Here is a 13,069-nt window from a genome sequence, read left to right as displayed (position 1 = left end):
AAGACCATGGCTCAGTGTTAAGGCTATAGCTTGGCACGAGGAAGGTCCTGATGAAGGGACCTTTTGAGTCAGGAATTTTTGTTGGATTTGAAAGTGTCTTACATTGTTTTCCTGTTTTATCCTTGCAACAACTCTATGGGTAGGTTAGGATGACAGTGTGTGACTGTCTCAAGATCACCCAGCAAAGCTTCATTGTAGAATGGGGGGATGAACCTGGATTTCCAAGATCCTAGTGCAACACTTTAATTGCTGCACCATCCTGGGTCAGAACATATCCTTCGTAATCCTAATCCTGCCAAGAGTTTAGCATGTAGTATCATGGTAGGGATGGTGGCAGAATGAAATGTATCTTTGGCCTCTCAGGTGATCAATGACAGCTTCGCGTTAAGAATATGGAACACAAACTAGCCCTAAACTCCATCACCTCCTCCTTTTTCGCTGGTTTTCTCATGTGCAGGAAGGCGTAACGTAGTCAATCCATGACCTCGGCATTCGGCTTCCTTCCTACCCGGTGAAGGGGCCTTTGAGTCTCGAGCTCTTCTTGGTCTATATGGGGCTCCTGGGTTCGAATCCTGCTCTCCCCCTGCAGACCGGCGCGCCCACTGGCCGCCTTGTTCCCGCCTCGGTCTTCCTGGCTTAAGCGCGACTCACGCCTCGGCCTCTTCCCTGGCGCCTCCTTTCTCCGTCACGAAGGCAGAGCCGACGGGGTTGGTCGAGGGGCGGGGCGCGGCGGAGGCGCCGGGCCTCGTGAGGCGGGCATGCGGCTCCTGCCCCTCGTGGCTGCTCGGCCCTTGTCCGCCGTGGCTCGCTTAGGCATGGCGGAGAAGGCGCGGGCCGAGCCCGTCGACGCGAGCGGCTCCCCTCCGCCTTTGAAGCGGCGGCGTCGTCGTCGTCGGGCGGAGGAGGGCGGGGAGCGCTACGTGCCCCCTCCGAGGAAGCGGGACCTGGGCTTCAGCGCGGCGCACTTCGCCGAAACCAGCTACTACTTCGAGGGCGGCCTGCGCAAGGTGCGGCCCTACTCCTTCGAGTTCCAGACCTACTGCAAGGGCCGCTGGGTGGGCAGGAGCCTCCTGGACGTCTTCAGAGAGGAGTTCCGCGCCCAGCCCCTCGACTACTACCAAGCCGCCGCCAGCGCCGGCCGCTTCCGCCTCAACGAGCAGCCGGTGCGGGACCTCCGCGTCGTGCTCAAGGCGAGTGAGGCGTCGCCATGGCGGGCGGGGGCAGCAGCTCGCCCGTGGGAACCGGTTTGAAAAGGGAGCGGGTGCTCAAGAACACGCAAGGCTCAGCTAGCAGCCGGGAAAGCGCATTCGGTGTCCTTCGAGCCAGTGGGATGAAGAGGCGCTTTACCGGTGTACATGCTACATGTCTGAACCCTTCCCCCATGGAGGTACAAAGATACTCAAGGCTAGCATGTCAGGAATGGGGAGTAAGTCCACTTGATGATAATGGGAGATATATGGCTCCTCTCCTCATTTCCCCCTCTTTTTTTCTTCTTGGAAAATGCAGGCAGGGTTGCATTAGGTTTTGATATTTAGGTGAATCATGATATGTGATGATATACCTTCGAGTGTTCCTAACTGCATAGACAATAAACTCAGATCAGATATAGAGTTCCTTACTCTGACATTTAGTAACGACCAGGAGGACTGATGGCTCTTTAGGAGTAACTCCAGTGGTTGCTGATAATAGATATTTATGACTTACTAAATTACTCATATTGAATTATTGTGGTAACTAAATAATAGCACAGATGTTTTTCTTGGCTTCCACAGAATTTGAGACTTACCCCAGTTTGAGCTAATTGCCTATGAGAAGGTTTATCCAATTTATACTTTGTAATAAAGTATGCCTTTATGATTATATTATGGCTGTAGCAAAAGGGGAGTATGTTTATGATGATTGTAACTTTTATTATTTCACTTTAGCTTTAGCTACTGAGGAGCACTGGAAGCAGGTATTATGTACTGAACCCTGTCTAAGGTCTTTGTTACATTATGTGAAAATTTCTGAAAATATTTTTGTTTAGGAGCAATAGTTTATTGAGTTGTAATTATCTATCCATGGACCTGCTTGTTTTTGGGCTTCATGATGGGACTGTTGGTTTAAACACAGCAGCCCCACAACACTGGGAATGCAAAATTTATTTTTTCTATTTGCCTTTGTGAATTGTGAGCAGTAGATGGGGAATGGCTGATGGACTAATGGTCTGCTTTTTCTCACTGGTGCTTCAAAGCAAATTACAAACATTAATAAAGCAATTAATAAAGAAAGCACAATAAATTAGCCTCTTGTGGCGCAGAGTGGTAAGGCAGCGATATGCTGTCTGGAGCTGTCTGCCCATGAGGTTGGGAGTTCAATCCCAGCAGCCGGCTCAAGGTTGACTCAGCCTTCCATCCTTCCGAGGTCGGTAAAATGAGTACCCAGCTTGCTGGGGGGTAAACGGTCATGACTGGGGAAGGCACTGGCAAACCACCCCGTATTGAGTCTGCCATGAAAACGCTAGAGGGCGTCACCCCAAGGGTCAGACATGACTCGGTGCTTGCACAGGGGATACCTTTACCTTTAACTGATGTGTGGTAACCAATGCAGCAATTGGGTTACAAATCGTCACACACAATGCAGTACAGATGAGATAATACATACAATAAGCAATACATACAATCTTTTGTCTTCTGAACACTTGCCAGAAAAGCAAAAGACAAAACTTTAGTTTTCTCAGTAGAGCTGTTTTGGTTGTCAAACAATGATAATTATAGTCCATGGATATCTGGTCATAGTTTGTCCACTCCTGGTATAATCCATGTTCTTACAGGAGTAGAGTGGGCAGTGAAGAGGCTTTGTTCATTGTACAGATTTCCAAAATATACTTGTTTTTCTTGGCACCGCACTCCATGTCTTCAAATTTTCTGAAACGTTAATATTGCCAAGTAAGAGTTAGTTGTGTCCCCCTTGCTGGCCTACTTCTTGTGCTGTAAAGGTAAAAATTGTCACTAGGATAAAAAGAAACAGGGAATCAAACTGTGTTCCATACAAATGTGAATGGGACCTTGCTGAGCAATCTTGGCTCAGTCAGACACACTCAGATTTAAATTGAGTGAATAAATAACTGAAAGGAGACAGTATCTGAAAGAATTGTTTCCCCTCCCCAGAATTTTAAAGACCTGGATAGCTTTTGAGTTCAGGCCTTTTGAAACCACCTTCAGTGATTTAGTTAAAATACAGATATATGATTTCAGAGGTTAATATACAAGTTGCTTAACTCCCTTTGTTGATTATTCAGATCATCGACTTTTAATTTACATACATTGATAGTTTTAATGATATAGATTTATTGAAATTACTGGTGTTTTTCTAGCTTGTTTTTGTTAATATATATTTACTGTGTTGTTGTTGTTAGTTGCGAAGTCGTGACCAGCCCATCGCAACCCCATGGACAATGATCCTCCAGGCCTTCCTGTCCTCTACCATTCCCCGGAGTCGATTTACTCTGTGTAGTTACCCATAAATTCTGCAAATAGGCTATTACTGAAAATTCACTGCTATTCTAAATATAAATTGTATTGCTTACAGAATAACGACTTTCTGCAAAACATAGTGCATCGCCACGAACCCCCAGTTACAGCGCAACCAATTCAGTTTCTGGAACAAAATGAGGAGGTGGTAGTTGTGGACAAGCCTTCGTCCTTACCAGTCCATCCATGCGGCAGATTTCGGCATAACACTGTCATCTTCATTTTGGGTAAAGAGCATAATCTGAAGGAGCTGCACACGATTCATCGGCTTGATCGCCTGGCCTCAGGGGTCCTCATGTTTGCTAAATCTGCAGAAGTGTCCAAGCGCATTGATATGCAAGTTCGAGAACGGCAGGTAAAGATCAAATGTTGTTTTTTCCTTTGATATGCCTTCTTATTTTTCTTGCAATAGGTACAGTAATGGTTGTCCTTGAATACAGCACTTGAAGTGTTTCCTTGGCCTGGTTTAGATAGTTGGTGGATCCCATCTGGCCTACATGGAAACATTGATTATGTGAACTTGCACCTCTGCCTAGATATGCAATCTACTCTAATCTGCAGCCGCTTAAACAAGAACTGCTATGATTGTGAAAACTGCTGCACTTTTACATCTCCCCCCTCCTACTCTGCACATGGGGCAACAGAATATGTGCATACCTGAGGGATCGCTTCTTTGCCTATGCCCTCCAGAGAGTGTTTATCTCTAAAAGCTCTAACAAGCTGGTGATCCCTGGCCCTAAGGAGGCTTATATGGCCGCAACCAGAGCCAGGGCCTTTTCTATCTGGGCCCCCACTTGGTGGAATGAGCTCCCAGAAGAGATCAGGAACCTGCCAGAGCTCAAACAGTACTTGCAGGGCCTACAAAATGAAGCTCTTCCACCAAGCTTTTGATTGAGGTCAGTGAAACACCACCAAAGGCCCCTCACACTACCACCAACAGAGGCCAGAACAACTTCAGATCTGCCAGTGCTGCAGAAAAATTGAATTACAATTGTGCTGTCAAAAGTCATTAGAAAGTTATGTTACTGTTAGTTTACGCAAGTTCTTCCACTACTAAAATGTTGTACGTTTACAATCATGTTGTTCACTGTATTGTATGACAAGTCATCTTGAAACCTGCCCTGATTTCCTGTTTGGTTGATGAATGAAAGAAGAAACTGGATTAGATGGACCATTGGTCTGCTACAGCACAGAAGAAGAAGAAGAGGAGTTGGTTCTTATATGCCGCTTTTCCCTACCCGAAGGAGGCTCAAAGCGGCTTACAGTCGCCTTCCCATTCCTCTCCCCACAACAGACACCCTGTGGGGTGGGTGAGGCTGAGAGAGCCCTGATATCACTGCTCGGTCAGAACAGTTTTATCAGTGCCGTGGCAAGCCCAAGGTCACCCAGCTGGTTGCATCTGGAGGAGCACAGAATCGAACCTGGCATGCCAGATTAGAAGTCCGCACTCCTAACCACTACACCAAACTGGCTCTCTTTTAGGTTGCTTTTAGATTATTATGCTTTATAAAATTGATGCTTCCCTGCAATGTCAACAGTGTTTCAAACCTGGCAGCTGTCCCACATCCATCAGAGTCTTGTCATGATCCTGCATGTAGCTAGCCTGATGGTATCATACATTTTGCACTTCCAGATTCTAAAATACCTGATTAGAGGATGAGAAACTTTCTGGATTTTAGAAATAAAAACAGTGCATTAACTTTCTTGTTGCTGTACTTTACAGCCCTGCAAATGATGTGCGTATCTGTGAGGGGGAAAGAATATGAAGTCATCTCTTGGGGTGGGTTTTGGTGATGCTTTGGGATTTACTGTTTCTCCTAATGTTTATTTGTTCTTTTTTCTGAGGGGCTGCATTGTTTGCCTTTTCTTCTTGGGATTGTGTTTCTTTTACGTTGATTTTTACAGTTCTTTATTTCAGTGTTGAGTTTTATTGTTCTTTATTTCAGTGTTTTGTTCTGGGGGGGGGGCACTGCAATTGTAGTTAGAGTAGTCCATTCTCCCAGTTTGGTAGCTGTTGTACTTGTTGTAATAGGTTGCCAACTCTGCATACTGTTGTTCTGCTCTGGTTTGCTGTGGCCCTCTTTTGCATTTACAGAGCTAGTTTACTGTTTTTTCTTTGAAATAAGTATTCAAAAACATTTAACCTATTGGTGCCTCAATTAATGTAAACTTACCAGTAACTGCTGCATTTCCCACTCTCGACTTATATGCGAGTCAATAAGTTTGCCCAGAGTTTGTGGTAAAATTAGGTGCCTCGGCTTATTTGCGGGTCGGCTTATATGCAAGTATATACGGTATTCATTTTTCCAACCTTTTCACTGTGTTATGTAATTGGTGCTGCATATGGCTTGTGGGATGAACCTAACTTGGTATAGAGTGGTGGCCTCTAATCTGGAGAGATGGGTTTGATTCCCCACTTTTCCACATGCAGCCAGCGGGGTGACCTTGCGCTCGTCACAGTCATGTTAGAGCTGTTCTCACACTCAGCCCCACCTACCTCACAGAGTGTTGTGAGGACAGGAAGGAAAGGCAATTGTAACCTGCTTTGAGACATCTTCGGGTAGTGAAAAGTGAGGTATAAAGACCAACTTTTCTTCTTGATGGCAGTAATTGGTTTCTTGATAGAATTTTCCAGTATTGAATTGGATTCAGCAGAGTGTGAAGAATGTGCCTTCCCTACCTCCATATGTCCAAAATACGCCCTTGAAATGCTGTTCCTGTGGAAAGGGATCCATTCTCAGGAACAGGATAAAGGGTTGATGACCCCCTCCCCTGCTAGTATATGGAAATCCTCCACAGGATCCAAACCCGGGTGTATGGATAGCCATCAAAGCTAATAATGTAGAAATAAGTGTTTATTTAAAGTGTCATTTATACCATTAATGTCCAACTGAATACTCAAATATTCTTAGCTGTTAAATTGATTAGTATTTTTTCCCTGTGGTGCTTCAAGAGCTAGCCAGATATGGACTGAGATGTTTTTGTGACTTCCATGTTTAAATTTTCAGTAGCAGGTAAATGGGATACAAGGTAGGTTTTCACACAACAGGATATTTCAGAGGGTGGCAGTGTTTGTCTGTAGTAGAACAGCTAGATTTATCCAGTAGCACCCGAGAGACCAGTAAGAGTTTCAGGATATAAGCTTTCAAGTGACTCCTTTGGTCAGACATAAGTAGCCTAAGGAAGTGAAGCAAGTAATACTGTAGGTAAAGGTATCCCCTATGCAAGCACCGGGTCATGTCTGTCCCTTGGGGTGACGCCCTCTAGCGTTTTCATGGCAGACTCAGTACGGGGTGGTTTGCCAGTGCCTTCCCCTGTCATTACCGTTTACCCCCCAGCAAGCTGGGTACTCATTTTACCGACCTCGGAAGGATGGAAGGCTGAGTCAACCTTGAGCCAGCTGCTGGGATCGAACTCCCAACCTCATGGGCAGACAGCTTCAGACAGCATGTCACTGCCTTACCACTCTGCGCCACAAGAGGCTCTTAATGCTGTAGGTAGGGGTACCCTAAAATAAGAGGAAGTAAAATCAACTAGGCTGCAGTTTGTTGACGTTGACATCTACACCCTGGATCCTGAATTTATTTTTGATTCTTGTTTTTTCTCCCCCCCCCCCCCCCCCAAGCTGGAAAAGGAATATGTGTGCCGTGTACTTGGAGAGTTTCCAGAAGCTGAGGTGACCTGTGAAGAACCCATCCTGGTTGTTTCCTACAAAGTGGGGCTGTGTCGAGTGGACCCCAAGGGTAAAGCCTGCAAAACAGTCTTCCAGAGGCTCAGCTACAATGGCAAGACTAGCGTGGTGAAATGCTTTCCATACACTGGACGTACCCACCAGATTCGTGTCCATCTGCAGTTTCTGGGACACCCTATCTTCAATGACCCCATCTATAACACAGATGTCTGGGGACCTGCAAAAGGTAAAGGTGGCAATATTGACAAAACAGACGAGGAGCTTCTTCGGGCATTGGTAAAAGAACAACTTTTGAAAGAGTGTGGAGGTATCTTGGATATTGCTGAGGAAGATCTGAAATCAATTGTAGAAGAAGGTGGGAGTCCAGGAAACTCTGTAAAGCCTGCCCAGATCAGCCCTATAAGCATTATTTCTGGCAGAACCGAAGAATCAAAGAGTGAAAAAGAAGGTGGAACATCAATGTGTGCTCACAGTTCTGCCCTCCAGTTACAAGTTCATGAGTCAGAGAATGGAAAAGCTTGCACAAGTGAGCACCAGGATGAAAAGGATCCTTTATGTAGAGAATGCAGGATAGTGAGACCAGATCCGTCACCCAAAGATCTTGTGATGTATCTTCATGCCTTGCGCTACAAAGGAACAGACTTTGAATATTGCTCCAAGATGCCTAAATGGGCACAGGACAACTGGGAAGAGACTTGAGATTATAATGTTTTGTAAAGACTTAAGTTTGCATATGGCAAGAATGTTTCCCAACAAATGCTTTAACAAAATCACCTAGTAATCGCTGGTCTCATTGAATAGTAGAGGACGAGGAAGAATTCCTTTTTAATTTGTTTGTGGAAGCCATTGACAACTCCAAATGTCCCATAAACTAGTTTTTGTAGTGTGGTTTATTTATTTTGCAAAATTTATGCCCCACACTTCTGCCCTCATAAAGGACACAAAGGCCGCCAACAAACTCAAACCTAGTAAAAGCACATCTTAAAACTATCAAAGCCAACCAAAAGACTCATCATAAAACCTAATTAAAATACCAGTTCAAATGCACACAAGAACAGCATTTGAAATATTGGGCAGGAAGGAGGGCTCACTGAAGGAATGCCAAGCAAAATGGAAAAGTTCACCTACTGGCAGATGATCGCAACACAAGGTGCTCCTGGGGCTTCAGGGCTTTAGGACCACAGCCGAGTAGGCCCTCTCCCACACTGCCACCTGCTTCAACTTAGAAGGTGGGGGTCCTAGAGCAGAGCCTTGGCCAGGTAGATTCATAAGGGTGGTCCTTCAGATTTTGCCTTGCATATTTTGACTCTTTCTTGCAAAGGAACTAGAGAAAATTACAAAGAATGTTCTAAGATTTGGCAGTCACCTGTATTGTTTCCAAAATGCCTATACCTAGCATGCTCTCTGTGTGCAAGAGCTAGTAGAATGTTAAAGTCTCTAATCATAGGCTTGTATCAACAGATTCCATATAATAATTTGGTACTTCAATGCTTTCCTTCTGTTTCAATCAGTTGATGAAGTTTTCTCAATTCTGTTCACTCAGCCTAGGAAGAGCTTCATCCTATCCATCCATTATGGCCTATCTCTGATGAAGTTGGGGTTTGGCCTTAGTCCATGTATATATTTAGCTCCAGCAGTGTACAAAACAGGTGTCAAAAACAAAGAAGAAGCATTGTCTCTTCCCAAAAAGATTTAAGATCTAATTCAGTTCAGAACTAATAAAACTGAACTGTTTAGACTCTAAATAGTCTCAAATTTGCATATCACTTGAAACTCTCAGTTTAATGAAATTAACTTTTTGCAATTTTCTTGCTTCAATTTACTTTGTAAATGAGTCCCTTCTCCAATAGTCATCCTGCTTTATACTGAACTTCATCTTTGGTGTTTTAATCTGCCATGCCCCAGGATGACACTGAGGTTGTGCAAGGTTTCCCACCTGTGGGACAACGAAAGTCTCAATAGTACCATGGTGTTGGGGCTTTCAAAAAGATGGCTGGAGAGAGCCCTCCCATCCTGTGTCTGCAGTTTCTGGCTCCAAACAAAGAGGAAAGAAAAAAGTTAATTTTTAGAAGGATTCTAACCTTATTTGGGAAGGTTGACCTACCCCCTTTTAAAGTGGCCAGTGATGCACCTGGAGGGGGAGATAAATGGTCCCAACCATTTAAACCTTTGCCAGATGAATCTCTAATTTCTGGGGGCTGTGACAGGCGTGGCAAGCTGCCATCACTTCCTGATACCTCAAAGCATGGGAAATGTTTCTGCGGTATCAGAGAATTGGAAACAGCTGACTTAATGGAATCCTTAATGGGTCTGAGTAGGATACTGAGTCCCTCACTTAAGCTGCAGCATCACTTAGGGATGACAGATGCTAAGCTTTCCACCGGCAAGGAGAATAATACCCAATCACATAATCAAATATCTTTACTGTCCTCACTAGCCAAGAAGTGTAGCCCACTATGTTGCTGCCAAGAGGTGTAGCTTCCAACCTTCCACTGCAATTGGAAATGGGGCTGCCTCAGCCCTGCCCATCTGTTCCCTTGGCAGGTGTGTTATCCATTCTCCTCCCTTGTTCTGATAAACAGGATTCTATGGCTGCTGTGCATGAAACCAGGTGAGAGGAGATGCCTGAATCAGATGCAAGGGGCCATGACTGCTTTGTTTCCTCCACCCCTCATGTGTAAAGGACGTCTGATTAGGATCTGGGGAACTCAAGTTTCAATCACTACTGCCTATGGCACTCTTAGCCTAAGCTACTTTGCAGCACAGTTGTCGTGAGGCTAAATCAGAGGAGGGGAGAACAGTGTTGTATGCTGCTTTGGGTCTCCCTTGCAGAGAAAAGCACAGTAAAGGTAAAGTGTGCTGTCACATCGCAACCAATTTTGGTAACCCGTGAAGTTCCATCTCATGGGATTTGCAAGGCCAGAAATGAGCAGATGTGTCTTGACACTGCATTCCTCTGCATTTGCAGCTTTGTTCTGCTGTGGTGGTCTGCCATCTAAGTAGTAGAAGAAGAAGGGTTGGTTCTTATATGCCACTTTTCTCTACCCAAAGGAGTCTCAAAGCAGCTTTCCGTTGCCATCCCTTTCCTCTCCCCACAACAGACACCCTGTGGGGTGGGTGAGGCTGAGAGAGCCCTGATATCACTGCTCAGTCAGAACAGTTTTATCAGTGCTGTGGCGAGCCCAAGGTCACCCAGCTGGTTGCATGTTGGGGGGGGGGGGCAGGAATCAAACTCAGCTCACCAGATTAGAAGTCCTCACTCCTAACCACCACCACACTGGCTCTTGGTATCAGCTCTCATTAGTGTCCAAGTTCTGATGAAATCAGGATATTCTGGGCAGCTACAAAAAGTAGGTTATAAATAGCTAAATGAATAGTTGAATCTCTAAATTGCCACTATGCACATAGCTGGGAGATTTCTGTGCCTACTAAATACTATGAAGAGGACTGCTTATACCTCTAAAATTTTCAACCTGGCAGAGTAGACCTGTTCAGTTTGGGGCACCCCAGGCATGCATTTCAGGCCACCATCTGCTTAACCTTATTTTCTCTGGACAGGAGGAGACTTCAGAATGAAGTTCAAGGACCAGTCATAGTCGGCATGGAAGACCATGGTGTTCTGGTGTTAAGGGGGGTGGAGGCAACAGAGGAGGAAACTGAGCCACATGGTTCAGCAGGACTGGGTATTCAGGCTTTTGAATGCTGTATGTTTCCGTGCATAATTTTACTATGGTTGGCTAAAGTTCTGCTGCTTTCTTCCTGGATCGCTGCACGTTCTCATTCCAGGAAATGAACTGGCCAAGGGGGCTCATTGAATGGTTGCAATGATAGTTAACCTGTGGAGCAGAATTGCCCTATGGGATACTTTCACTGCCAGCTACACTGCTTTAAAAATCTGTGTGATGATGGAGTCATTCTGGCCCTTTAGCAATCATGATTTGTGGTTACAATATCTGAGGGTTTTTGTTTGGGCGTGGTCTAATGCCTGAAACATGGACCCAAGAAATGCAATGGTGTGTTTAGTTGTCTTTACCTCACAATACGCTTACATAATTACAACTGAAAGTGGGAGAGGAATTAGCTTTCTCAGCCTGGGATTTCATGGGAAGGCAAATGTAAGTGTCTTCTGGTAGAGAAAAGCAGCATATAAGAACCAACTCTTAATTCACAGGAACATTCATAGAGCCTCCTGCCTCCCCCCCCCCCCCAAAAAAAAACTCAACCAGACAAACATTAGAATTGATCGGTCATAAGGTTTTTAAATATATATACTATTTTAGTAAGAAGAAAGAAAATAACAGTACAGCATATAATATTGATGATTGCTACATTCTTTGTTTATATTTATTCTTATCACTTAATACAATTGTCTAAATTTGTTTAGTTTCTTATAAGATCTTAACAGAGGAACACTTTTCAAAAACACAACATTCTACATTCCCCAATACCTAATCTATCCAAATAAAAAGATTATGATTTTTAAATATCGACAACCCAGTTAGTTAATATTCTTATATTGTTTTTTTTTCAAAAGACAACGCATTTAAGATATTTTCTCATCTGACGTTTTTGTATACCTTTAGTATGTTTCCGATGTCTTTAAAAGTGAGGTAATCACCTGGGGTGGGAGGAGCTCTTGTTAAGAAAGAAGTCTACAAATTTCATTTGAAACATTAATCTGACATCTACTGTCTGTTTTTGGTATTGCAGACAATGAATCAAAGTTATAGAATACTAGGGGCCAGTGGGTGCTAGATTAGGGGGGTGGAGTGGAAGAACTCTGTAGACAGCCACCTCCCCCACCCCCCAGGACCTGGAAAGGCTGCAGGCAGCTCTTGGGTATCTCACCGGCAGGGGCAGCTCTCACGCAGCAGGGATCTGCAGCCTCCAAGCCTCAGAGGGAAGTGGAAGGAGGAGGGGGTGGGGGATGGATCACGATTGGCTGGCTGCTGGACAGGCAGGCAAGCCGGTTGGAGGAGGAGGCACTCGGGGGCAGGACAGCCATCCTGAGTGGGTGTTAAGCACTGACTGGCACTTCAGACATGAGACACGCTCCTCCTCCAAGGCCTAACCAAGAATATTAAGAGGAACAAATTATAAATCCCAATTAGGCTGAATTATAATAAGGAATATTTATCATTGTAATAGTTTGATATTTTATCTGTATCAATAATAATAACATCTTTACATTGTAATTTGTCCAAATTAAATCACAACAATAACCAGCTTTTCTCATAGCAAGGGAGATAAGTAATTCTATCCCCACTAATTCTATCCCCTTCTGCACTAAAAATACTATTCCCATCTGAAATATTCTACCCCTACATACTGACCAATGTTAAAATGCTGAGATTAGCCTAGAAGAAACAGAAAACAAAATTATGAAAAGAGGGGAAAAGCTATATAATAAAAGAGAATAACTATTCCTTATTCTCCATTTTACCCCTTCAATAAATATGTTAAGTATCCCCCCTTTTCTTTCCCATTAAATTCTCATATAAACTTATCCATGTTTCAATATTTTGAGTCCAAATCTGTAATAGTATAATATTAATTCCTATGTCATTACAATGTCACTGTTGCCAATATTATCTGTTGAAATTGCCTAACAATCTATTCTACTTTTGTCAAATAAAATAAAAAGGAAATGTAATCATTGCCAAATTTATTTGTCCAAATTATATACTAATAATATACTCATCCTTTATTCAGAAAAATGTTCACCCTGAAGGGTGAGTCCCTTCTTTGTTCATTTCTACATGGAGGTTTCCCCATGTTTTGCAGATTTACAGCATTTCCATGTAAGCTTTCTGTTGTTCTTTTATAGTAAGATAGGGTTCTCTCCCAGATTCATATTTGTGTTCAG

At 43.9% G+C, this 13,069-nt stretch overlaps 1 protein-coding gene across 4 annotated transcripts; it reads left to right on the top strand.

The window, feature by feature from the left end:
• The first annotated feature begins 49 nt into the window (after positions 1-49).
• On the top strand, positions 50-11,406 carry RPUSD2 (RNA pseudouridine synthase domain containing 2). 4 transcript variants are annotated; one of them, XM_077322875.1, is made up of 3 exons: positions 50-1,007; positions 3,571-3,867; positions 7,138-11,406. In XM_077322875.1, exons 1-3 carry the CDS (start codon positions 759-761, stop codon positions 7,900-7,902), a joined length of 1,311 nt encoding a protein of 436 aa, XP_077178990.1. In that variant the 5' UTR covers positions 50-758; the 3' UTR covers positions 7,903-11,406. The 4 variants fall into 4 exon arrangements, with proteins under 4 accessions (XP_077178990.1, XP_077178989.1, XP_077178992.1 ...); XM_077322874.1 differs by having other exon boundaries at positions 51-1,190; XM_077322877.1 differs by lacking the exon at positions 50-1,007 and adding an exon at positions 1,160-1,387.
• Positions 11,407-13,069: the final 1,663 nt, after the last annotated feature.

The sequence above is a fragment of the Paroedura picta genome, chromosome 2, assembly GCF_049243985.1.
Source record: "Paroedura picta isolate Pp20150507F chromosome 2, Ppicta_v3.0, whole genome shotgun sequence".
NCBI classification, from domain to species: domain Eukaryota; kingdom Metazoa; phylum Chordata; class Lepidosauria; order Squamata; family Gekkonidae; genus Paroedura; species Paroedura picta.
The sequence above is the reverse complement of the archived record's forward strand: the minus strand, read 5'-3'. Positions and strand labels throughout refer to the sequence as shown.